This window comes from Anguilla rostrata, chromosome 17, assembly GCF_018555375.3.
Source record: "Anguilla rostrata isolate EN2019 chromosome 17, ASM1855537v3, whole genome shotgun sequence".
NCBI classification, from domain to species: domain Eukaryota; kingdom Metazoa; phylum Chordata; class Actinopteri; order Anguilliformes; family Anguillidae; genus Anguilla; species Anguilla rostrata.
The window spans coordinates 24,212,028-24,236,798 of NC_057949.1; the positions used below are offsets into that span (position 1 = coordinate 24,212,028).

A 24,771-nucleotide genomic window follows, 5' to 3' on the forward strand; every position below is an offset into this window, starting at 1 on the left:
CGCGGCTTTTTAAAGCTCTGCATAGCTTAGCCCCTTGACTGCATAACTGAGCTTGTAGTAGCCTACTAGCCAGGGAAGCAGCTCAGATGTGCCTTGCTCATTTTGAGTGAGGGAAGGGGCAGAAAGGGAACTGGGTTAGTGACAGGCTAAAATATGTTACACATGAAACTTGTGCGGAGCTGAGTAAAATATGGAAAAGATATGGTTGCTATGGCAACATATCTAGAGGATAAAAAGAAAGGGGTGTGCACAACCGTAAGACTGATCCTGGACTGATGGCACCCTGCACAGCGCAGGAGCAGCCAACCAGAGTGTTTAGTGACACGTCAGCTGAGCTCACGTTTCAGTTTACAGTAGTAAAGTCCAGCCCGCCGGGGGGACGGGGGTGGGGGCGGGGGGTTATTATTACGAACTGGAGAGGGCAGGAGGGGCCAGGTCGTGAACCCTAGAAAGTAAAAGAGGAAGCAGCCTCTGCTGTGAATGTTGAGGACAAAGAGCTTTGAATTCGATGTAGAAAACCAAGGTGATTTAACTACCAAAGAAAAGCTCATCGGTCAATTTTTTGTGATCATAAATTTCATTATGTGTAGCAGTTTGTGAAACAATATTTTCTTTTGGTCTAGAAGTCTTGGGGAAACAAATTTTTACGATCTACTTTTCATATGAAACGTAATGATCGTTAATCGAATTTCAGAATAACATCGGTTTTATTTTGCCCTCGATAATCTGATTTTGCCCTCAGCATGTGCAGTAGCCTACAGGCTTACTTCCGGGACTTCTCAAACGTACTACCCCCCGAGCAGGAACCTTTTGGGGGGTAAAATAAAGCCCCAGGAACTATTTAGACCCTAGTTCCTGCGGTGGAAACGCACTGAGTTCCTCAAAAGGTTCCTGGTTCCGGGGTAAAGTTCCTGCGGTGGAAACGCGGCTTTAGGTTAGTTGAACGTGTGCTTTCCTGTCTAGTTGCGGGGCGACTCGGGATAATTTGAAGCCACACCGTGGATATCAGGGATGGGCACGAGGTGGCAGCATATTCGCTACGATTCCGTTATCAAAAAGACCCTCTTTAAGAATCGATTGACATGCCCATATTGATTTTCCAAATTAAGCTTCTCCTGATTAATTTCAAAATGATGTATCTATGGCTGATGGCCTGGTTTTAGTTTCCACCTGTGAAAATAATAACAAACGGCCTCTTGAATTACCCGAGGACCAAACATAGCCATGTTTTAAATTTTGTGGTAAAAAAGAAATTCAGTGTCAAGAAAACAAAATAACTACTCATTGGTACCGGTTGAATGTGAATAAGGATGCTTGGTTGAATGTATGTATGATGTGCAGTACCTCTTCCAGTAACAACCAAGTTATCCCAATCCCATACCTAACAAAACCTATGCCTGTTTAGCTTCAGCCAATAGCCACGCGAAAGGGCAGAGGCTGGTTTAACTAATACCACCAGCTAACCAGCTTTCTATAAGTGTAATGCGATGTATTATAAAGCTTACAGGTTTATTTTGGCTTCCTGTTGTCCAGTTTTCAGCAGCTAGGCACTTAACTAATGCAATTCCACACAACCCTTGAATATAACTGTTTATTTGTTTTATCTTTCCCCAAAGACTATTTTTAGAAAATGTAAACATGTTCGTCAATTTGGACACAGCTATGGCTAGTCAGCAAAAAAAAAGTGCAGCTTCGAAACCTCACATGCATAGTGTTAAGAATGATTTAAACTTCGTCTTACAACCCTTTCGACAAGTGTCACACGACGTTTTGCATTTATACTTCGGCAAAGGGCTGTGGATAGGGTTCTGTTGTCTGTGGTAACGAGACGCGAAACTGCGATACTCACGTCTGTGAAAAAAAATGCGGCGCCCGGTGAAATTACAGAGAAATCCATTCGGCTGTCCAATCAACACTGCAACAAAGTATTAAGTTCTGCGACATGACAAAATTATAGAGTGCGCGACAATTTCTTCAGTTGAAAATACGTTATTTTTGTCATGCGAACTTGTCAAAGTGTCGTGCACGAAGTATAAATCAGGCATTACGGAGAGTTCCCGACAAACCCCGTAAAGCCATGCATATGCGTATTCATATAGGTAGAACTGAAATGAAGTGACAAGAAAAGTAGAACTGAATAAAGTGGAACTGCTCCTGTAACCTGTTGATACGAATGTTTAACTTGTTTGCTCCGTCCTAAACGTGTTAACGCCTTGACCAAAAATAAACCATTCTGACGTAAACTCTAAAACACGCCTCTGGTTGTGTTGAAGTCCATCAAGACTATCGAAAGCGACTCTAGGCTATATAAGAGACGCGGGTAGTCAGGGGAACTCGCTATATCGAATTGAAAAAGCGAAAGTATAGACTCCGAATGTAAGTATGTCATCCAGCATACTTTTAATAAGACAAGTTCAGTCCATCGTCAGATTCTCCAAAGTTTTGCAGACGACTTGGACATCTCAGCGATCAAGCCTGCAGTTCCTTGGATGTCGGTGAGCACGGCTATTGGCCTTAAATCCGTGGGTTTAGTGCTTTTCTCAAAAGGGAACTTGCAAACTTACTAGATATACTTATTTCTTGTGCTGTGCCCTATATCCTTAATCGTAGCCCTACACGGACAAGTTTCGTGTCCTTCTGTAATGCACGGTTCCCAACGGTGCTCATGGTGGTCTACTACCCTGTTTGTTTTTTCAGTTATAGCGATAAGCCATAGAGATAAGAAATTCTTATGCGCAAATAGCTTTCCTATTAAACAGGAGCAGAGTTCTTCTCAACTGAATATTTTGAATATATGCCTGTTTTCATTACACTGAGCGCGGTAGGTGTGCACCAGAGATGTTTTGTGGAGGCGAGTAACGTTGTCACAGTTCTTTTTGGAATTCATTGAGGTGTCCGGACACTCATCACGAGATCTTTGGGCGACCCTGAAGTTTATTTAGATTTTACATTTTTAGACATTTGGCAGATGCTCTTATCCAGAGCGACTTACACAATAATTTTACATACAGTCAGTATGCGACTGGAAATTTTTTTTTTTTACCGATTTCATTCGGGTTAAGTACTGCTCCATTCGGGTATAATGGCAGCTAGTGCCTCACCAGGGAATCTAACCAACAAACTCGGACTTGCAAGCGCAGTTCCCTAACTGTGCTTCATTGTCATTTGCTTTTTCTGTAATCTATGATTACTGTTTTATTGCTTTGCTTCTACTTTTAAATATGAGTAGATATGTTTTCCCTTCTCTTGATAATGCCTTCAAAATTCAGTGTGCTTTGGCTGTTTGTCAAGTAGGATTTCTCAAGGCGTGCCTAACTCCTTAGGCTGGAGGGATGTAATATTATACACAGCCAGTTGCTTTAGCAGTTTTTCTTTATCACAAAGCCAACATGTTCTGCTGCATTCCTTTGACAAGATCAGGTTGAGTAGATCGTAGACCTCCATGCCCACAAATTCACTAAAACAGATAGCATCTTTTTAAGTTATCATTTGAAAAGGATGGGAAGTACCCTACAGAACATCCTGATAGTGCAGTATTTGTGTTTTCGTATAGACCCAATAACTTTTTTTTAGTGCAATGGCTTCAACCCCAACCAAAATATCAGGTAAAGCAAGAAAGCCTTTCATTTTACTAATTACAATGTACACTAGCTTTTAGAATAAAATATAGACTGTTTAACCCAGCAGTGGTAACCATCCTTATTCTATGGGGAGGTGATTGTGATTTGGTTGTCTGGTGATGTGCGTCTGATTGTCTTGGCTTCTTGGTTTTCAATCAGAGCTGTGAGCTGAATGCTCTCCCCCTCCCTCCCCAAATTATCCATTAAAAGATTGTTGCCTTTAAAAAAATTTGACCCACTGTATTTGGTGTGCAAATTAGTCCTTTACCATAGAAACGTGGCACCTAGAATCATAGTGAGAGCTTGGCTGACATCCAGGTCAGAGTGAAACTGAGAATACTGCTGAGGGAGACCATCTTGAGAAAGGGCAATCCAGGTTACAAAGCAGAGTCCACCGTGCGGTTTGGGGAAGGGTCGAAGGTCGGTTGGTAAATCAGTTGCTGTCATGCATAGATAAAACAGGACACGGGTAAAAATGCTGTGTGTGTGTGTGTTCCCCACGGTTTCTCTGTACACTATGTCCTGCTCAAATGTGGCCTCCTTGATGTCCAGAACCTTCTGTCTTTACCCCCCAGTTTGACATTCTACCCACACCTCTGAGAGTAACTGCACTGTCTCCCCTGTGTCAGGATTAAAGAGTTCTCTTCTTACCTTTGGTGATGCTTCTACTGGATGCTTGTGCTTACAAAATTTTGCATGTGTGTCTTGACAAATGTGGGAAGAGATGCATTTAGCTTTTTTCTAACATTCTGAATGTCCATGGATTTCGGTTATTTTTGTTTAGCCTCTGGAAATGCAAAATAACAAAATTAGATTGGGTGCAATTATGATAAGAAAACTTTGAACAGGGCAATTGAAATGAAAGGCGAGTTTCTAAAAAATAATGTCCATCTCTTTCGTCCATTTCTCTCTTACTCTTTTTATCTCTATTTTCATCCTGCCCCTTTAAACCCCCCCCCCCCCCCCTTAGTGCCCTCCATGTGGACAGTGCCCCCACCGTGCCCGAGCTGACCACCAGCTATGTCCACGGCACGTCCTCCCGGTCGCTGCTGTCCCTGACCGTGGGCCAGGCCCTGCAGAACTCTGCCGAGCGCTGGCCGGACCGCGAGGCTGTGGTCTTCCTCCAGGAAGGCGTCCGCAAGACCTTCGCGCAGTTACAGCAAGATGTGAGTGTTCGGATCCGCCCCCTGCCCTTCACGGGCCAGTCACACAAGACCTTTAATTCTGTCTTTTTCACTGTCCTGTCAGACACAGGGCCTGCACCTCTCCCTCTCTTACTGTCCTATCAGACACAGGGCCTGCACCTCTCCCTCTCTTACTGTCCTATCAGACACAGGGCCTGCACCTCGCCCTCTCTTACTGTCCTATCCAGGCGACCCCTCCTATGCATCAGCCGCCTCTCGTCTGTCCTATCAGACACAGGCCTGCACCTCGCCTCTCTTACTGTCCTATCAGACACAGGGCCTGCACCTCGCCCTCTCTTACTGTCCTATCAGACACAGGGCCTGCACCTCGCCCTCTCTTACTGTCCTATCAGACACAGGGCCTGCACCTCGCCCTCTCTTACTGTCCTATCAGACACAGGGCCTGCACCTCGCCCTCTCTTACTGTCCTATCAGACACAGGGCCTGCACCTCTCCCTCTCTTACTGTCCTATCAGACACAGGGCCTGCACCTCTCCCTCTCTTACTGTCCTATCAGACACAGGGCCTGCACCTCACCCTCTCTTTCTGTCCTATCAGACACAGGACCTGCACCTCTCCCTCTCTTACTGTCCTATCAGACACAGGGCCTGCACCTCTCCCTCTCTTACTGTCCTATCAGACACAGGGTCAATATCTCTCCCTCTCTTACTGTCCTATCAGACACAGGCTCAATATCTCTCCCTCTCTTACTGTCCTATCAGACACAGGGTCTACTTCCCTCTCTTACTGTCCTATCAGACCCGGTCTACTCGCCTCTTTGTCTATCAGACACAGGGCCTGCACCTCGCCCTCTCTTGCTGTCCTATCAGACACAGGGCCTGTACCTCACCCTCTCTTTCTGTCCTATCAGACACAGGACCTGCACCTCACCCTCTCTTACTGTCCTATCAGACACAGGGTCAATATCTCTCCCTCTATTACTGTCCTATCAGACACAGGGCAGAGGTCTACCTGCACCTGTGGTTTGTGACTCCTTCATCCTGTTGCCTGTTCTGGCCTGTTAAATTTTGCGAAGGTGTCATGACTCGGGTTCCCTCGGTGGGGGCGCCCGAGAGGCGACCCGGTCAGGCCCAGTGCCGCTGGCGCTGAGCTGCAGGGAACAGCGGGGGCGGGGGACGGGGGTTCTGGTACGGGTCCGTCGCGGCCCGGGATCGCCTTAGCGTCACAGCTCGAGCTGGGGCTTCGGTTTCGAGCCCTGGGCGTGGCGGGTGAACCGCCGCTGAGCGCGAGAGCTTTACGCTGCAGATAACCGCAGGGACAGGAAGCAGGTGTGGGGGCGGATGGTGCTGGGGCAGACGTCAGCGACTGCGAGCTGGAGTGGTGTCGCTCAGATAAATCATCAAGTCTTGATCTTTGTGTCATAGCATCATCGTCTCATTTCAGCATTGAGAAACAAGGTGCCATTCAAAAAATATTTTGGACAGAGTTTGAATGCTTGCAATAATAACTAGGGTTATTTTTGTGAATTCTGTAGCTTCAGGCTATAAATATGCGCATATATATAAATATGTGCATATGCATACACATGCATTCATGTATTTTTTGTGCACAACCTGTGAGTTTAAACGTCTGCTTCTTCTCTTATTTTGCATTGTCCCTTTGTTAATAAGCACATTCACCCCGGGAACTTTTGTCAAATAAAAAAATAAACGTGTTATATATTATAATTTTGTATGAGGCTTGTGTGAGTGTACTGAATTAGAAGATGTGTTCTGCATTTATATTGGCGTTGGTTTTTTGGATGAAATTCTGTTAGAGCTGACCAGATTAGTATGAATATATGATATGAACATATAAGTAGACTGTACTGAACTTCAGACCTTTAATTCTCATTATGCTGGTTAACCATTTATTTGAACTGAAATCTGTTATACGATAGCTCTGTGTTTTAATGTTTTATTTTGTCCATTAAATGCGGTGTGAACTCTGAACTCTCTCTTCCTCCTCTCTCTCTCTCTCACTCTCCTGCTGTCTCTCCACTTCCTTCTTGCTGCATAATCCTTTTATGACGTGGGTGGCAAAATTAAAGAAGGCGGAAACCTGTGCCGTTTTATATGGGGTAGCTGTGTCCTTTTATTTAACCTGTGCCCTTTTATATGGGGCAGCTGTTCTAAAATGGCGGCGTAGTTCTTATGAAGGTGTTCTTGTGAAAACAATATGGCAGGAGGAGACCGTCCATTAGGACGTAGGTGACGTAGGTGTGTGGCGTTGCAGGTGGACCAGGCGGCCGCTGGGCTGCTTGCTCTGGGGCTCAAGAAGGGGGACCGGCTCGGAATGTGGGGGCCAAACATCTACGAGTGGATCGTGTTCCAGTTCGCCACAGCCAAGGCTGGCATCCTACTGGTGAGCCCCGCCCACTATACTTAGGCCACACCCACTATGCTGATACACACTCACAGATAATTGCTATGTCTCAAATGGTCTGTGTTGTGGTCTTGCTAGGGTGGCAGCCAAATCCTAGCCCTTTGAAGAGTAGGTTTTTTGGAATGTTTTTTCCAAGTTCTAGAACATTGCTTTCAGTCTCCAGTACTGATAGTAAAGAACATTCTAATCATATATTTGGGATGTTACACCTTAAAGGGTTGGAAATTAGCTGACACCATAGTTTGTCCACTATATAAGGAATTAGTGAACCATTTGTAATATTGTAAATGCTTATTTTTTTTCCCTTAAACAATTTTAAGACAAAACAAAGTAACGAAACAGAATGACTACAGTTTAAGTAAAAGGTAACTATAAATTAATGTGGCAAAGCGTAAAATGGAAGATAACCAATGCAAAAAACATATCACAGCGGCACTGAAACGCTAATAACTAAGTGAGAAAAATAAAGCAGTATAATAGAAAGCAGGCAAGGTTAAAAGCATGTCTTTAAAAAGGTGTGTTTTAGAAAGAGACCAGAAACGGTGTTGGGCTCAGCTCTTCTCAGACTCAGGGAAGGCGCTGCAGGGCGTTAACAGCCTGCAATGATAAGCTAGACTGCCTTAGTGCCTTCACTACACTGGAGCGGGCCCACTAAATGGACACAAGGCCCCACTCACGTGGAGTATACATCCTACTTCGAATAGAATGCAAACTCAACATTTTTGCAAAATCGTTTTTTTTTACATAATGTGAGTGTATTTTATCGGAACTGCCGGTTCCACTGCTTTGAACTTTTTTGCAGTCACAAGAGTTGTCAGACCAGGTCCATTCATCCACAGGCAGGCACACACACACACACACTCAAACTCACATGTCAAAAATGGCAGATTTATAGATATGTACCCTAAACTTGTTATTCTGTGTAGGTGTCTGTGAACCCAGCCTATCAGCTTCATGAGCTGGAATTTGCCCTGAGGAAGGTGGGTAAATGGTGGTGTGTATGAGTGTGTGGGTCTGTGTGTGTGTGTGTGTGTGTGTGTGTGTGTGTGTGTGTGTGTGTGTGTGTGTGTGTGTGTGGTGTGTGTGTGTGTGTGTGTGTGTGTGTGTGTGCGTTTGTGCGTGCATGTGCTCGTGTGTGTACATGTGTGCTTGTGAGTCTGTGTGCCTGCCTGAGTGTGTGTGTGCGCGCGCGTCTGTGTGTTTGTGCGTGCACGTGCTCGTGTGTGTACACGTGTGTGTGCTTGTGAGTCTGTGTGCCTGCCTGAGTGTGTGTGTGTGTGTGTGTGAATGCGTGCACGTGTGCCTGTATGCATGTGTGTGCACACCTTTGTGCGCTTCTGTGTGTGTGTGTGTCTGTGCGTTTCATGCCCAGAAACGTCCTGAACACGTTTTAGAATAACAAATACAGGTCGACAAGAGTGTGTGAAGACTGAGAATGGCAGTGCATCATAGATATGCCTTAGCTTGGTTATTTTATAATATTTTCAAGGTAAAAATCCTGCACCGTGTGCCTTTAAAGTGAGTTAGGGAAAGTGTGATATGAGTGTGACTGTGTCAGTCTTTGTGAAGTGTGAAAGTGCAAAACCCTGGTTTAAGAATTGCAAAGGAATTGCATTGGTCAGAGATAACAGTGCAGCATACCCTGACCCCAGTACAGTGTAGCACACACTGACCCCAGTACAGTTCCCCACACACTGACCCTAGTGTAGGTCAGCACAAACTGACCCCAGTACTGTCCATCACACACTGACCCCAGTACAGTTCAGCACAAACAGTTTCCAGTACAGTGTAGCACAAGCTGACCCCAGTACAATTCAGCACTAACTGTTTCCAGTACAGTGTAGCACAAGCTGACCCCAGTACAATTCAGCACAAACTGTTTTCAGTACAGTGTAGCACAAGCTGACCCCAGTACAATTCAGCACAAACTGTTTTCAGTACAGTGTAGCACAAGCTGACCCCAGTACAATCCAGCACACACTGACCCCAGTACAGTTCAGAGTTCAAACCGACCTATCGGATAAGGCGTTTTGCTTGCCTCCTGATCGTGTGGCCGGTCGTTTGGTTGCAGGTGCAGTGCAGTGCTGTCGTGTGTCCCACGAAGTTTAAGACCCAGAACTACTGTGACATGCTGAGGCAGATCTGCCCTGAGGTAGAGACCGCAGCACCTGGAGGGCTCAGGAGCGCCAGGTAGGCGCACTGTTGCACTGACGTACAGTACTGGGTCACTCATACACTGACACGCAGATATAGTCTGCCTGCCAGTCTTCAGGTTTGTATAGTGCTCTTTACAAACAGATTACCACACAGCGGCTCAGAGTGCATGTTTTCCAAAGGAACTCTTTTTGGAAAGAAGCACATTTGAGATAGTTTGAGAGTACCTGGAAATTTACACACTATTGATATGGACACTGATGCACTGTTCCAGAGACATTAATTGCCTTGCCACATAGTGGCTCTGTGACTTCACACATGCACACCCCACACACACACACACACACACACACACACGCATACACACACATACCACTCACACACACCACACATGCGCATACACACCCCGCATGGACATACACACACACCCCACATGCACACACGCACACCCCCCACACACACACACACACACACACACGCACACCCCACACGCAGACACACACACACGCACACCCCACACGCAGCACACACACACGCACACCCCACACGCACACACACACCCCACACGCACACACACACACACCCCACACGCACACACACACACCCCACATGCACACACACACACACACACACACACACACACCCACCCCACACGCAGACACACACACGCACACCCCACACGCACACACACACCCCACACGCACACACACACACCCCACATGCACACACACATGCACACACACATGCACACACGCACGCATGCCACACACACACACACACACATGCACGCATGCCACACACACACACACACACACACGCACGCATGCCACACACACACACACACACACACACACACACACGCTCATGCTCTCTCTCACGCGTGCTCTCTCCAGACTGCCAGACCTGCGTGCGGTGATTGTGACGGACAGCCGCCAGCCCGGAATGTTCCACATGGACGACGTGATGCAGGCGGCGGGCAGCCAGCATCGGCAGGAGCTGGACGTCCTGCAGAGGAAGCTGTCCTGCGACGACCCCATCAACATCCTGTTCACATCGGTAACAGTAACAGTCGCAGATGAACGCGCATCGCTCCCATTCTGTCTCTCAGTCTGTGTCCACAGGTGTATACTGTCTAGACCAGGGGCCTCAGACTCCACTCCTGAGGTCCACGGTGTCTCCAGGTTTTAGTTTTTTAGGCCTTGGAAATTAGACGTGTGCACTCTGGCCCGGCACGTCTTCAGTTAAACCAGTTAGCTGGTTTCCAGGTTACAGGAAACCAGTAGATACTGCAATTTGAGCCTAGAGATCCTTGATCTGGTAGCAGTGGCATTACTTGGTGTGTGTGTATGTGTGTGTATCTGTCTGTCTGTCTGTCTGAGTGCAGGGCACCACAGGCAGCCCAAAAGGTGCTACTCTGTCCCACCACAACATCCTCAATAATGCCAACCTCATAGGGATACGTTTAGGCTACAACTGGAGGGTAAGTAGAGACACACACGCAGGCGCGCGCACACACACTGATGCAGACACAGTTTTTGTGATCTGGTGGAGGTTGAACCTAGCTGTGTTAGATTTAAGATGAATTTGTTTATTAAATTAATCAAACACCATATGGCAAATAGAAACAACAATGGAAACAGTGAGTCTAACCAATGTAGACTCACTGTTTATACTTGACAAAGAATAAGTAAACAAAAAAAGTAAAAAAACTGTGAGAGAGACAGAATTAGCCTTCATTGCCATGGGAACAAGATTACAATGAGAGTAGAATGATGACCTTCGGAATGCACTTATTGTACGTCACTTTAATAAATTTAATGTCATGTAGAAAGTCACAGAGTGGTCGCGCAACAAAATGAGAGCCCTTCAGCTTCTGCTGACCTTCCCCTCAGCATTCGTAAACAATGAATCCTGCTGGGGCCGAGGACGTTTACGATGCCGCGCTGAAGTACGGAAGCGGAGGTCAGGGTTCGTTTATGGCGTTTATACTGACTTATCTGAGGGCTTACAGAGTCACCGTCAGTAAAACTGACCCTGAGTCGTTGAAAGCAGAGCTGAGCGCCATAATGTTATTGTCAAAGACGTGCTTACCCCACTGCACACGAATCGGCTCTCAGGTCAGAATCAGAATCAGAATCAGAATCGAATTTATTGCCAAGTACATTTACACATACGAGGAATTTGCTTTGGTCAACACACCGAGGCAGCCATCTGCGGCGCCAACTTATTAGATGAGAAATGAGAGAACAGGAGGAAGGAGGAGGAAAAAAAAACAGTCCTTTCAATGAAACGAGAGGGCACTCGTTTCATTGAAACGAAGAAAAACCTCAGCACATAGCAACATCATAAAAACATTACAAACATTACAACAAAACTCGAAGACTTGCACATGTGGTAGGGGGTAGGGTGTCGGGGAGGGGAAGTGTCGCAGCACAGACACTGGGGGGAGCGCACAGCCGCTCAGGCGCATCGCATCAACCCTCAGCAGACTGCACTGTAACGGGGGAGGGAGGGGGGTGGGAGCCAAGAAGGCGTTGAGTAGGAGGTGGTGTGTGTGTTATCTTCATGTGCGTGTGTGTGTAAGTCCATGGACTTCATCTCCACCACAGTCTCAACATTGTCTCTGCCGTCTGATACTGATGACGAGGACACGGCCGTTGCCGTGGAGATGACCTCGAAGAGTCCTGATCCAGAGACAAAGTTCCATAGGAGCAGGGAGGTGGGGGTAGGGCCGAGCATCTGTCTGCATAACAATCCAGGAGAGTGGAGAGATATCAGCCTTCCAAGGGCGATGTGGGGGAGCCAATGAGGATAAGGATTGTTTTGGGTTCAGGCAGACTTCTGCATTTTTCGTCTACCTTTAGTCCTGTGGTTCTCTCAGCGTTGTTCCAATCATCCGAATTAGTGGCCCATTTATAATAATTCGGTCTATCTGTTTTATACCTGTAAGCAAAGCAGAAATGCAGTCTTGCTTTTAACAGTAGAAGTGGGGAGTCTCGCCCGGGGCGGACTCTCCGTCTTTGGCGGTACGTTGGTGCTTCTTGACGAGGCCAGTCGTGCAGCGCTTGCCCCCGCTTTGAAATGGAGCTCCAGTAAAGTTGTGATTTCCAACCCGGAAGGCCTCAACAGCCATCACCCGCGTGGAAAATGAAGATCTTCACTTTATTGCTTCGGTTCGGTGTCCCTGATTGGCCGTTCTGCAATTTAAGCTTGAAGTTCTGGTGTGTCCTTCAGAGGGATAATAAAACCCTCCGGAAGAGGAATCAGGGCTACACCCTTGATTCGTGTGCATAGATAAGGGCCTTGTCTTACAATTGCCAAAGGAATTCTTGTAGGTTTTAAGGAGCAGGGAGAGAGAGAGAGAGAGAGAGAGAAATGGACAGCGACTTGTATGGTCAGGTCAGGCAAAGAAGCCAAGTCGGTAACAATGTGACACAGCGCAGACTGCAAACTAACCAGTGTCACAGGATAACGTCCCTCTTTCCCCATTGTCCTGTTCTGAAAACCAGGCCTTCAACACTTGTAGACGTGCATATAAAGCCCTATAGTAAAATCTCCTTGACTCCAGAGTTAGATGCGCACAGTCCTTGGTTTGGGGGGTGACGGGCGTCTGTTTTTGGGGGTATCAGCCGCAGGTGCGCGCGTGCCTGCCCGTGCCCCTGTATCACTGCTTCGGCTCTGTGGGAGGAGCGCTGAGCATGGCGGTGCACGGCATCACGGTCGTCTTCCCCTCGCCCGGTTACGATGGCCGGGCCAACCTGGAGGCCATACAGAAGGAGAGGTACCGCCCCCCGCGCCTGTCACTCACGCAGCTGCCACGCCCCTCCTCTCGCCCTCGCCACCTGTCACACCCGTCCCTCGACCCATGTGCGCCTGTCCCGCCTCTGACACCTTTCCCCCGACACACGCACCCCTGTCCCATCTCTGACACCTTTCCCCCGACACACGCACCCCTGTCCCATCTCTGACACCTTTCCCCTGTCACACGCACCCCTGTCCCATCTCTGACACCTTTCCCCCGACACACGCACCCCTGTCCCATCTCTGACACCTTTCCCCTGTCACACGCACCCCTGTCCCATCTCTGACACCTTTCCCCTGTCACACGCACCCCTGTCCCATCTCTGACACCTTTCCCCCGACACACGCACCCCTGTCCCATCTCTGACACCTTTCCCCCGTCACACGCACCCCTGTCCCATCTCTGACACCTGTCCTGTCACATGCACCCCTGTCCCATCTCTGACACCTTTCCCCCGACACACGCACCCCTGTCCCTTCTCTGGCACCTGTCCCCTGTCACACGCACCCCTGTCCCATCTCTGACACGCGTCCCCCATCACACGCACCCCTGTCCCTTCTCTGACACCTTTCCCCCGACACACGCACCCCTGTCCCATCTCTGACACCTGTCCCCTGTCACACGCACCCCTGTCCCATCTCTGACACCTGTCCTGTCACACGCACCCCTGTCCCATCTCTGACACCATTCCCCCAACACACGCACCCCTGTCCCATCTCTGACACCTTTCCCCCGACACACGCACCCCTGTCCCATCTCTTACACCTGTCCTGTCACACGCACCCCTGTCCCATCTCTGACACCTTTCCCCTGTCACACGCACCCCTGTCCCATCTCTGACACCTGTCCTGTCACATGCACCCCTGTTTCATCTATCACAAAATATCCCCCCTCAGAGAGTGCGTTGAACTCAGAGTTTCATAACATCAGCCTGTCGTTCTGTCACTGTATACTGCGTTCACTTTATGTCATTTTGTATGAAACAGGACGGGGGTATAATTCTGCAATTAGTGTAGCTGCCAGGTGTGTGTGCTACTGTTTATATTATGACTAGTGATATCACCAGGTGTGTATGTCTCACCTCTGCTCAGGTGCAATTATTTCTATGGCACGCCCACCATGTTCATCGACATGCTGGGGCAACCAGAACTGAACAAGTTTGACCTGTCCTCTCTGAAGACTGGTAAGTGATGGGGGTCGGTATGGAAACCTGTGACAATGTTGGTGGTGGCGACTGTTTGTGTGTGTGTGTGTGTGTGTGTGTATGTTTTGAGAGAGAGAGGGTGTGTGTGTGTGTGTACGTGCACGTTTATGAGTGAGGGTGGTTGTGTGTGTGTTTGAGAGAGAGGGTGTGTGTGCGTGTGTGTTTGTGTGTGTGTGTGTGTACGCGTGCGTTTATAAGTGAGGGTGATTGTGTGTGTGTTTTAGAGAGAGGGTGTGTGTGTGTGTACGCACACGTTTATGAGTGAGTGCGACTGTGTGTCTGAGAAAGAGTGTGTGTGTGTGCGTGTGTGTTTGTGTGTGTGTGTTTGTGTGCGTGTGTGTGTGTGCGTGTGTGTTTGTGTGTGTGTGTGCGTGTGTGTGTGTGTGTGTGTGTTTGTGTGTGTGTGTGTGTGTGTGTGTGTGTGTGTGTGTGTGTGTGTGTGTGTGTGATTGAGTGTTACATGTGTAAAACGCGTCTGATGGAGTGTCTTGTGCTGTAGGAATAATGGCCGGTTCTCCCTGTCCAGCTGAGGTGGTGAAAAAGCTCACGGCTACCCTGAATATGGAAGTGATGGTGAGAGTCTCTCCCTCTCTCTCTCTCTCTCTCTCTCTTACACACACACACACACACACAAACACACTTAAACACACACATCCCCGGTATAGACGACATACGACTGAGACACGTCGGTGCCGTCTCGGTTAAACCTGGACAGAGACTGAACATGTGGTCCCCCTGTCTGTCTGTCTGTGCCCCCTGAACATGTGGTCCCCCTGTCTGTCTGTCTGTGCCCCCTGAACATGTGGTCCCCCTGTCTGTCTGTCTGTGTCCCCTGAACATGTGGTCCCCCTGTCTGTCTGTCTGTGCCCCCTGAACATGTGGTCCCCCTGTCTGTCTGTCTGTGCCCCCTGAACATGTGGTCCCCCTGTCTGTCTGTCTGTGCCCCCTGAACATGTGGTCCCCCTGTCTGTCTGTCTGCCCCCTGAACATGTGGTCCCCCTGTCTGTCTGTCTGCCCCCTGAACATGTGGTCCCCCTGTCTGTCTGTCTGCCCCCTGAACATGTGGTCCCCCTGTCTGTCTGTCTGTCTGTGTCCCCTGAACATGTGGTCCCCCTGTCTGTCTGTCTGTGCCCCCTGAACATGTGGTCCCCCTGTCTGTCTGACTGTGTCCCCTGAACATGTGGTCCCCCTGTCTGTCTGTCTGTGTCCCCTGAACATGTGGTCCCCCTGTCTGTCTGTCTGTGCCCCCTGAACATGTGGTCCCCCTGTCTGTCTGTCTGCCCCCTGAACATGTGGTCCCACCTGTCTGTCTGTCTGCCCCTGAACATGTGGTCCCCTGTCTGTCTGTCTGCCCCTGAACATGTGGTCCCCTGTCTGTCTGTCTGTCTGTGTCCCCTGAACATGTGGTCCCCCTGTCTGTCTGTCTGTGCCCCTGAACATGTGGTCCCCTGTCTGTCTGTCTGTGTCCCCTGAACATGTGGTCCCCCTGTCTGTCTGTGTCCCCTGAACATGTGGTCCCCTGTCTGTCTGTCTGTGTCCCCTGAACATGTGGTCCCCCTGTCTGTCTGTCTGTGTCCCCTGAACATGTGGTCCTCCTGTCTGTCTGTCTGTGTCCCTGAACATGTGGTCCCCTGTCTGTCTGTCTGTGCCCCCTGAACATGTGGTCCCCCTGTCTGTCTGTCTGTCTGTGTCCCCTGAACATGTGGTCCCTTGTCTGTCTGTCTGTGTCCCTGAACATGTGGTCCCCCTGTCTGTCTGTGCCCCCTGAACATGTGGTCCCTGTCGTGTGTCCCTGAACATGTGGTCCCCTGTCTGTCTGTGTCCCCTGAACATGTGGTCCCCCTGTCTGTCTGTCTGTGTCCCCTGAACATGTGGTCCCCTGTCTGTCTGTCTGTGTCCCCTGAACATGTGGTCCCCCTGTCTGTCTGTCTGCCCCTGAACATGTGGTCCCCCTGTCTGTCTGTCTGCCCCCTGAACATGTGGTCCCCCTGTCTGTCTGTCTGCCCCTGAACATGTGGTCCCCCTGTCTGTCTGTCTGTCTGTGTCCCCTGAACATGTGGTCCCCCTGTCTGTCTGTCTGTGCCCCCTGAACATGTGGTCCCCCTGTCTGTCTGTCTGTGTCCCCTGAACATGTGGTCCCCCTGTCTGTCTGTGTCCCCTGAACATGTGGTCCCCCTGTCTGTCTGTCTGTGTCCCCTGAACATGTGGTCCCCCTGTCTGTCTGTCTGTGTCCCCTGAACATGTGGTCCCCCTGTCTGTCTGTCTGTGCCCCCTGAACATGTGGTCCCCCTGTCTGTCTGTCTGTCTGTGTCCCCTGAACATGTGGTCCCCTTGTCTGTCTGTCTGTGTCCCCTGAACATGTGGTCCCCCTGTCTGTCTGTGCCCCCTGAACATGTGGTCCCCCTGTCTGTCTGTGTCCCCTGAACATGTGGTCCCCCTGTCTGTCTGTCTTGTCCCCTGAACATGTGGTCCCCCTGTCTGTCTGTCTGTGTCCCCTGAACATGTGGTCCCCCTGTCTGTCTGTCTGTGCCCCCTGAACATGTGGTCCCCCTGTCTGTCTGTCTGTGTCCCCTGAACATGTGGTCCCCTTGTCTGTCTGTCTGTGTCCCCTGAACATGTGGTCCCCCTGTCTGTCTGTGCCCCCTGAACATGTGGTCCCCCTGTCTGTCTGTATGTGTCCCCTGAACATGTGGTCCCCCTGTCTGTCTGTCTGCCCCCTGAACATGTGGTCTCCCTGTCTGTCTGTGCCCCCTGAACACGTGGTCTCCCTGCCTGTCTGTCTGCCCCCTGAACATGTGGTCTCCCTGTCTGTCTGTGTCCCCTCGGTGCTGCTGACGGGGTCCTGACGGGGAAGATCGGGTACGGCACCACAGAGAACAGCCCCGTCACGTTTATGGTGTTCCCGCTGGACAACATGGAGAGGAAGTCTGAGACGGTGGGCTGCGTCCTGAGCCACACTGAGGTGAGGCCTCTGACTGAGCTCCGCGCCTGATCTCAATGCAGTTTTCGTCAGTCCGTCTCCCTGCGGCTGCTCTTGTGCGTACCTGCACCTCTTTTGGGGATACCTGTGTCTGTCTGCCTGTACTGTACGTCCCACCCTCAGATCCACCTACGCCCGTATGCGTCCGTCAGGGGCCATCTTGCCTGAGAAAAAATCTCGTTCAGCCCGGCTAGATTTGCTGGTGGTGTTGGTTAATGACGGTGGTGATAGTGTGGATCGCGGTGATGATTATTACGGTGGGGGTGGGGATTTCGGTGGTGACGTTGGCGGAGATGACGGAGGTGAAGGTGATGGTTATGGTGGTGACGATTGCACTGGAGCTGCATTTTAATGTACGAAAGGTGCTATGTAAATAAAGCTGTTATTATTATGATGATGATGAAGAGGGCGATCTGACGGAGTGATGAAGGAGAGCGTGTTTTTCAGGCTAAGGTGGTGGACCCCAGCACTGGGCTGATCGTGCCCCTGGGGGTGTCCGGAGAGCTGATGATCAGGGGCTACTGCGTGATGCTGGAGTACTGGGAAGATCTGGCCAAAACACAGGAGTGCGTCTCCAAGGACCGCTGGTACAGGACCGGGTGAGTGCGTGGGGGACATGAGCTCGGGGAGTGAACCTGGGGCAAATCTCCTGCTCGCATAAACTTGGTACAGCGGAACAGTGGAGGCAGGGAAGATAAAAAGCCAGCGCTGTGCACATATTACACAAAAGAGTACTTTTCAGTTAATACGGCCGAAAGCGGCGATTATTATTTTTCCTATTATGATTACCGGTTACCGAGTTACCGGTTGGACAGTGGTCACGTGACCGGTCTGTTGTGACGTCTTCCCCTCGCATGCAGGGACATCGCGCAGCTGGACGGGTACGGGTACTGCCAAATCGAGGGCCGGATCAAAGACATGATCATCCGCGGGGGGGAGAACATCTACCCAGCCGAAATCGAGCAGTTCCTTCACACCCACCCCAAAGTGCACGAGGTGCAGGTGAGTGGTGGGATGGGGGGGGGGGGGGGGGTGATTTGAGTGTTGCTCCGTCAACCCCGGGAATGGGCGGAGCTGACGTTGTGCTGTTGATCGCTGGCTGGCAGGAGCCAATCAGAGGAAATGCTTCACTTCCTGTGTCCCCTGCAGGTGGTTGGGGTGCCGGACGAGCGGATGGGGGAGGAGGTGTGCGCCTGCATTAAGCTGAAGGAGGGGCAGGACTGCACTGCTGAGGAAATCAAAGCCTACTGCAAGGGCCAGGTGAGAGAGAGGCCTGCACCTGCGCAGTCACCAGAGATAATGTGCCTGTTCTGACACCTGTACCTTTACCGACACATCTGTACCTCTACTGACACACCTGTACCTCTACTGACACACCTGTACCTCTACCGACACATCTGTACCTCTACCGACACACCTGTACCTCTACTGACACATCTGTACCTCTACTGACACACCTGTACCTGTTATGACGCACCTGTACCTGTCACTGACACAGGTCTGCCTGTGCTAAGGCCCCAGTACCTGTGCAGCGATGCCCGATGAGACGGCAGTACTGTGTGACGTAGTGCTTCTCTTCAGTGTAAGCTGTTGTCCTTTCCTGCAGATTGCCCACTTCAAGGTCCCGCGCTACGTGACATTTGTGCAGGGCTACCCGCTCACTGCCACTGGGAAGGTAAGGAAGGCCTTCTCGGGGTGTGAACACTCAAGGAGCCTCCTGGCCTGGGTGTCCTCAGAAACATGTCCTTTCCTCTGGCTTACAGTTTCAATTTGCACCGTTTCTCTTTTTCAGTGGAAAAAAGACACGTGAATGAATTAAGCCGTTACTCATTCATTTCGAGTGCAGAACTGACCTCACTGTTGTTTGTGATGAGGGGAAAAAAATGGACACAGGTAATTTACGAATCAAAGTCCAGGGCAAATGTGGAGTGAAGCCAGGCCAGTGTGTGAGGTGCAGAGATAAGGCTGGGAGTCGGAGGAGGAGGTGCGGGCCAGTGTGTGAGGTACAGAGATAAGGCCAAGACTAGGAGGAGGAGCTGCGGGTCGCGTGTGGTACCGAGTGGACCAGGCCGTGAAGCAGTCTTTCAGTTCAGCGCAGACCGCATACAGCACGGCGACCGCCTGCAGTGCAGTGACCGCACACAGTGCCCACACAGCGACCGCACATAGTGACCGCACACTGACCGCACACAGTGACCACACAGCGACTGCACACAGTGACCGCACAGCGACTGCGCACAGCGACTGCACACAGTGACCGCACAGCGACTGCACACAGTGACCGCACAGCGACTGCACACAGTGACCGCACACAGCAACCGTACAGCGACTGCACACAGTGACCGCACACAGCAACCGCACAGCGACTGCACACAGTGACCGCACACAGTGACCGCACAGCGACTGCACACAGTGACCGCACACAGTGACCGCACAGCGACTGCACACAGCGACCGCACACTGATCGCACACAGCGACTGCGCACAGTGACCGTACACAGTGACCGCACACAGCGACTGCGCACAGTGACTGCACACAGTGAACGCACACAGCGACTGCGCAGTGACCGTACACAGTGACCGCACAGCGACTGCACACAGAGACCGCGCACAGTGACCGCACACTGACCGCACACAGTGACCACACACAGCGACTGCACACAGTGATTGTGCACAGCAACCGCGCAGTAACCACAGCGATTGTGCACAACGACTACAGAGACTGCGCACAGAGACCACGCACAGTGAACACGCACAGCTGTCACAGCAACCACGCACAGCAACCACAGCGATCGCACACGGTGAATGTGCACAGCAACCACAGTGACCGCGCACAACGAACGCTCACGGCCCACCAACTGTTCTCTGCTCTCCTCCTCAGATCCAGAAGAACAAACTGCGTGCAGAGGTGGAGAAGAGTCTGGGAATATGATGAGCCACATCTGAGCATGTGTGTGTGTTGAGTGTGTGTTTTAGGGTGGCACAAAAAACAAGATTTTCTAAATGGGACAATTTCCACAGGGGCATATTTGGCAATGTATGCAAATTTTTGTGGGTTTTTTTTTTTTAAACATTACTTTTTCTGACCCTTGACCGAAAAAAAAAAACTTGCACGGTATCGGTTCAGCTCTGCAGTCTCCATCAGACACAGAAGGCAGAGATTTCCACTCAGATGAAGTTTCCTGGAGGCGCGCAGAGAGACGCACGCTGACGTGAGATCCAGGAGTCATCTGGAGAAGCGTCGTCTCCAGCGTTGTCTCCACTTCAGAAGGTCTTACAATGATCTCATTTTGGCACGGGTACACGTTGACATAATTTAAGGTGCATGCCGTCTCCTTGCGGCCACAGTCTGGAGACGATCTCTTGCCTTACTTTGACGTTTTCTACATTCAGACCACGAGAAAATGGAGAAGAATTTTGTTGTCTGGTAATGTTTATACAAAAGCAAGGACCTTGGTGTCTGACACAGGATTTAGGAAAAAAAAACAAAGGATAAAGATGTGATCTCCAAAATCGAGGTAATATAGAAATGTAGTCATGGAGATCTATGGTTAGAAATAAGGGATAGGCAATGATTAAGCCCTAGGAATCGAGTCAGAATTAGTGATAGAATATCTACCTCTTTAGAGATAGTCTTCCACGGAGATGAAAGTAATTTGGCTAATAAAACTTGAAGCACAATTAAGCAGATGACATTATGCAGTACCTATATCTGCAAGGCTCTCCAAATATCTTCTGAAATTGCCAAGTGTGTCATGTGAACGATGCACAGAAATACAAAGTTGACTCGCAAGAACAGTTTTCATGTCCAACTCACAGTGGCCATTTTCTGGCCCTTTGCAACCCTTGTGTGTGTGTGTGTGTGTGTGTGTGTGTGTGGGTGTGTGCGTGTGCGCGTGCGTGTGTAGGCGGACAATGGCCCATTTTTAAATCAACCTCCTCCTAACTTCATTTTTGCTCAAATACGTTTAATGGCATTCTTATTCCATATGCGAGCCAAAGATATGAAATCATTTTTTCTTTTTAATCACTGATCATGCATATTCAGTACTTCTTGTCTTAAAACTGCACAGAGATTTTATACAGATAATTATTCTTTTGGTTTTGTGTATGTTGTTTGTTTGTGTTTGTGTTGGGTAAGGTTGTGGGGCGGGGGCGTATGCCGCGCAAAATGTTCCCAGTGGTGCGTTTTGTCGATGCCTCTGCCTGTTGTCGTTGAGAGGACATTTTATGCTTGCTGGGTTGTTTCACAGATGACTTTCTAAACCCTGGGGCTAAGTGAAGCAGTCCTGTTTGCCAAAGAATCCAGAAACCAAACATGAAAGCCAATGCCTGCAACTCCTTGCAATGTCTTTTGTTGGGTAAAAATGCCAAAAGAAGAAAAAAAAAACAACAAAACGATCTCTCTTCTTAAAACAATCTAGTCGCTAAGGAAACACAAATATGACTAATTCAGCTGTGGACCAAGTCTGTTACTGTTTTAATGCAATGTGCATGTTTTAAGCCAATGTTAAATGTGATTCTACCATGAGAAATAGAAATGATTTTCATTTCTGCAAGTCACTCTGCAACCCTGAGAAAATTACATTACATTACATTACAGGCATTTAGCAGACGCTCTTATCCAGTGCATCAGCTCAAATTCAGCCAGTTTGGAGAGGCAGCTGCAAAGCTTTGAGGTCACAGCAGGACAGGAAGCCCACAGACTGGACCTTTTTTTTGAGGGAGAGGGTGGGAGGTGGGGCTTGGGATTGGGAGGAAACTCGCTTCCCCTGCAGGCCTCCAGTAACTCGTACTCTCTGTTATTTACAGTCCTGGCCGAATTCATATGCAGTGATTGATACTTTTTCTACTTTACAGTGAATTAATTTAAATACTGCAGGCCCCATTTGTATGCTGTGACCAATGTGTAAACTAAATACAACTTTACAGAATACAGCCTCAAAATCCTACAGAAACATCCTATAGATCCTGTCACTTCCCTCCCTGGCTGCGTCACAATCACCCCCCCCCCCCCACCTCCCCCCTCCCTTAATCATCTTTCTTCACTGCCAAAAGAGGACAAGGAAGTACAAAGTAAAGATTTGCCTGGTCACATGACACATTTTTTGCAATGCACAAGCATGCTGAAGAAATATTTGATGATGTAGTCCCCCTAGTGGCTGTATCTAGTAAATAAATAAAAATTCCTCAGTGTTTCTTCCACTGAGCTTCAATTACAATTACAATGTAGGCATTTAGCAGACGCTCTTATCCAGAGCGACTTACACAACTTTTACATAGCATTTTACATTGTATCCATTTATACAGCTGGATATATACTGAAGCAATTTCGGTTAAGTACCTTGCTCAAGGGTACAACAGCAGTGTCCTACCCGGGAATCGAACCTGCGACCTTTCGGTTACAAGTCTAGTTCCCTACCCACTGTGCTACACTCCGTCCTTACACAACTTTTTTTTACATAGCATTTTTTTTTACATTGTATCCATTTATACAGCTGGATATATACTGAAGCAATTCCGGTTAAGTACCTTGCTCAAGGGTACAACGGCAGTGTCCTTACCCGGGAATCGAACCTACGACCTTTCGGTTACAAGCCCAGTTCCTTACCCACTGTGCCACACTCCGTCCCTTCACTTCATTATGAACTGGTTAAGTTTTAATGGAAAAATACTTCCCATCCATTCTTGAGGTTCATTTTGACATCAAAACATATTTTAGAATATAGTGATTGATTTTTTTGAAGGATCTTTTCTGTTGATTAACACATTTTTGGTCCAATCTTTTTTCATGGTAAGATGTCTGAAATCATCCAGCAGGAACGTGTAGCCCTCTGTAGTTCCAGACTAGTTTCCTGTAGTTTCCTGTCAAGCCTGATAGCTTCTTGCGATTAAAATATTGGCAAAATAAACTTTGCTCATTTCATGTTGAAACCTGACTTTGTTGGTGCTGATTTTTGCATGTGTAATGGATCAAACAAAACATTTTTAAAACAGAAATTCTAAATCTACAGGCTATCAATTCTGTCACTTCACTAGGCTTACCTAGTTAACATTAACATTAGCGTAGCCAACTTTATTAGCATAATTGCAGGGTATGCCATCACTGTGTGGGCAGAAACGAAGTCTATAGGACTCCAGCGTCCATACTTCACACAATACACGTATACCATAATGCCTTACTAGTCAGTTTGGTTTCATTTGATATAACTGTTCCTTTTTTTTCCTCTTAATTTATTCCCAAATAACAAGCAAAAGAACCAGCGTGGCTATTTTAGCCTGGTCTGATGGGTTTCAGTGGCAGCCTGTGCTGGGTTCGCAACCATTCTGGATCAGTAGCAGGACTGTATTTTGGCAGTATTTCGCATAATTTCTCCTCCCCTGTTCTTCCGTTTTCGCTTTGTTATGAAGTAACTGGTCAAATTAAAAATATTTCCTATTCATTCTTTAACGTTCCTTCCGGCATGAAAAAACTATTTGAAATATAATGATAGATTTTTCAAATGATGTGTTCTGCAGGTTCCAAAACTTTGGGACTTTTAAAATTTTTATTATTAATTTATTTATTAGATAATTAGGTGGCAACATGGGGCCGTGTATGTTCAAGTCCCACCCTAATTTGAAAAGCCAAGTTGTCCCCACCTGAGTTCAGGGAGCAACCCCACTGCATAGGACCCAGAAACCCACAGCTTTCTAGTCCCATCTTTTTCCCTTACAAGTTGTCAGTTTTCTGACATCATTCACGAGGGCTGTGTAGTCCATTGTCATCTCAGACTGATCCTTGTCAAGGCCAATGGCTTCTTGCTGTGAAAATACCAGCTAAAGAAACATTTCATTGTCCATTTCCTGTTAAAATCAGATTTTGTTTTTAAAAGATGCACTGAATTTTTGTATGTAATGAGTCTGATGTGTAATGGATCAAACAAAACATTTGTAAAACAAAAATTAAAAATCTAAGGACTGTTAATTCTTTAATATCCCTAGGCTTAGCTACATGAACATTTTTAGCTGCAGGAAAATCTAAGTCACATTTTAAGAGCGACTTGAGGAGAGGCAGGTGAAGCCATAGAGTCACAGATCTTACAATGGCTTTGTGATTATAAGTGTGATAAGAGATCGATTTCATGGCATTTGTAGATACAGCAGAGATATTGAAGTTGTTGTGTTGTTTCTAGGAGACAGATTGGTCACAGAGAAAAGTAAGGTTCAGTGTAGCAGTGACATGAACATTTTGGGAGATTAGCGAAACCAGCCAGATCCAAGACTCTTGAGTAATAGTTAAAGGTCTCCTAGACTGTTTCCATAATGGGAAAATCATCATTGGACTCCTTCTAGCCTCAGATGTTATACGACAGCTTGACTGCTTAAACAAGGCAAATGGAAAGAAGAAAACCTCCAGAAGTTGTTTGGCAGGGCGGTGTCAACAATAAACTCCCTTGGTAT

At 48.5% G+C, this 24,771-nt stretch overlaps 1 protein-coding gene across 1 annotated transcript; it reads left to right on the forward strand.

Moving 5' to 3' along the window:
- Nucleotides 1–1,795: 1,795 nt before the first annotated feature.
- Nucleotides 1,796–23,267, forward strand: acsf2 (acyl-CoA synthetase family member 2). The gene is made up of 16 exons (XM_064316337.1): nt 1,796–2,495; nt 4,591–4,786; nt 7,040–7,168; nt 8,116–8,169; nt 9,261–9,379; nt 10,237–10,399; nt 10,728–10,823; nt 12,973–13,124; nt 14,237–14,328; nt 14,849–14,922; nt 17,204–17,311; nt 17,777–17,928; nt 18,190–18,331; nt 18,479–18,589; nt 18,936–19,004; nt 20,210–23,267. The coding sequence occupies exons 1-16, from the start codon at nt 2,383–2,385 to the stop codon at nt 20,258–20,260; spliced, it is 1,821 nt and encodes a 606-aa protein (XP_064172407.1). The 5' UTR covers nt 1,796–2,382; the 3' UTR covers nt 20,261–23,267.
- Nucleotides 23,268–24,771: the final 1,504 nt, after the last annotated feature.

Excerpts from the sequence above, each read along its gene's own strand:
- acsf2 (XM_064316337.1), top strand. The coding sequence starts at position 2,383 with ATGTCATCCAGCATACTTTTAATAAGACAAGTTCAGTCCATCGTCAGA. Across the intron at positions 9,380-10,236 it reads GGAGGGCTCAGGAGCGCCAG|ACTGCCAGACCTGCGTGCGG; the intron begins GTAGGCGCACTG and ends TGCTCTCTCCAG. Across the intron at positions 10,824-12,972 it reads GTTTAGGCTACAACTGGAGG|CCGCAGGTGCGCGCGTGCCT; the intron begins GTAAGTAGAGAC and ends TGGGGGTATCAG.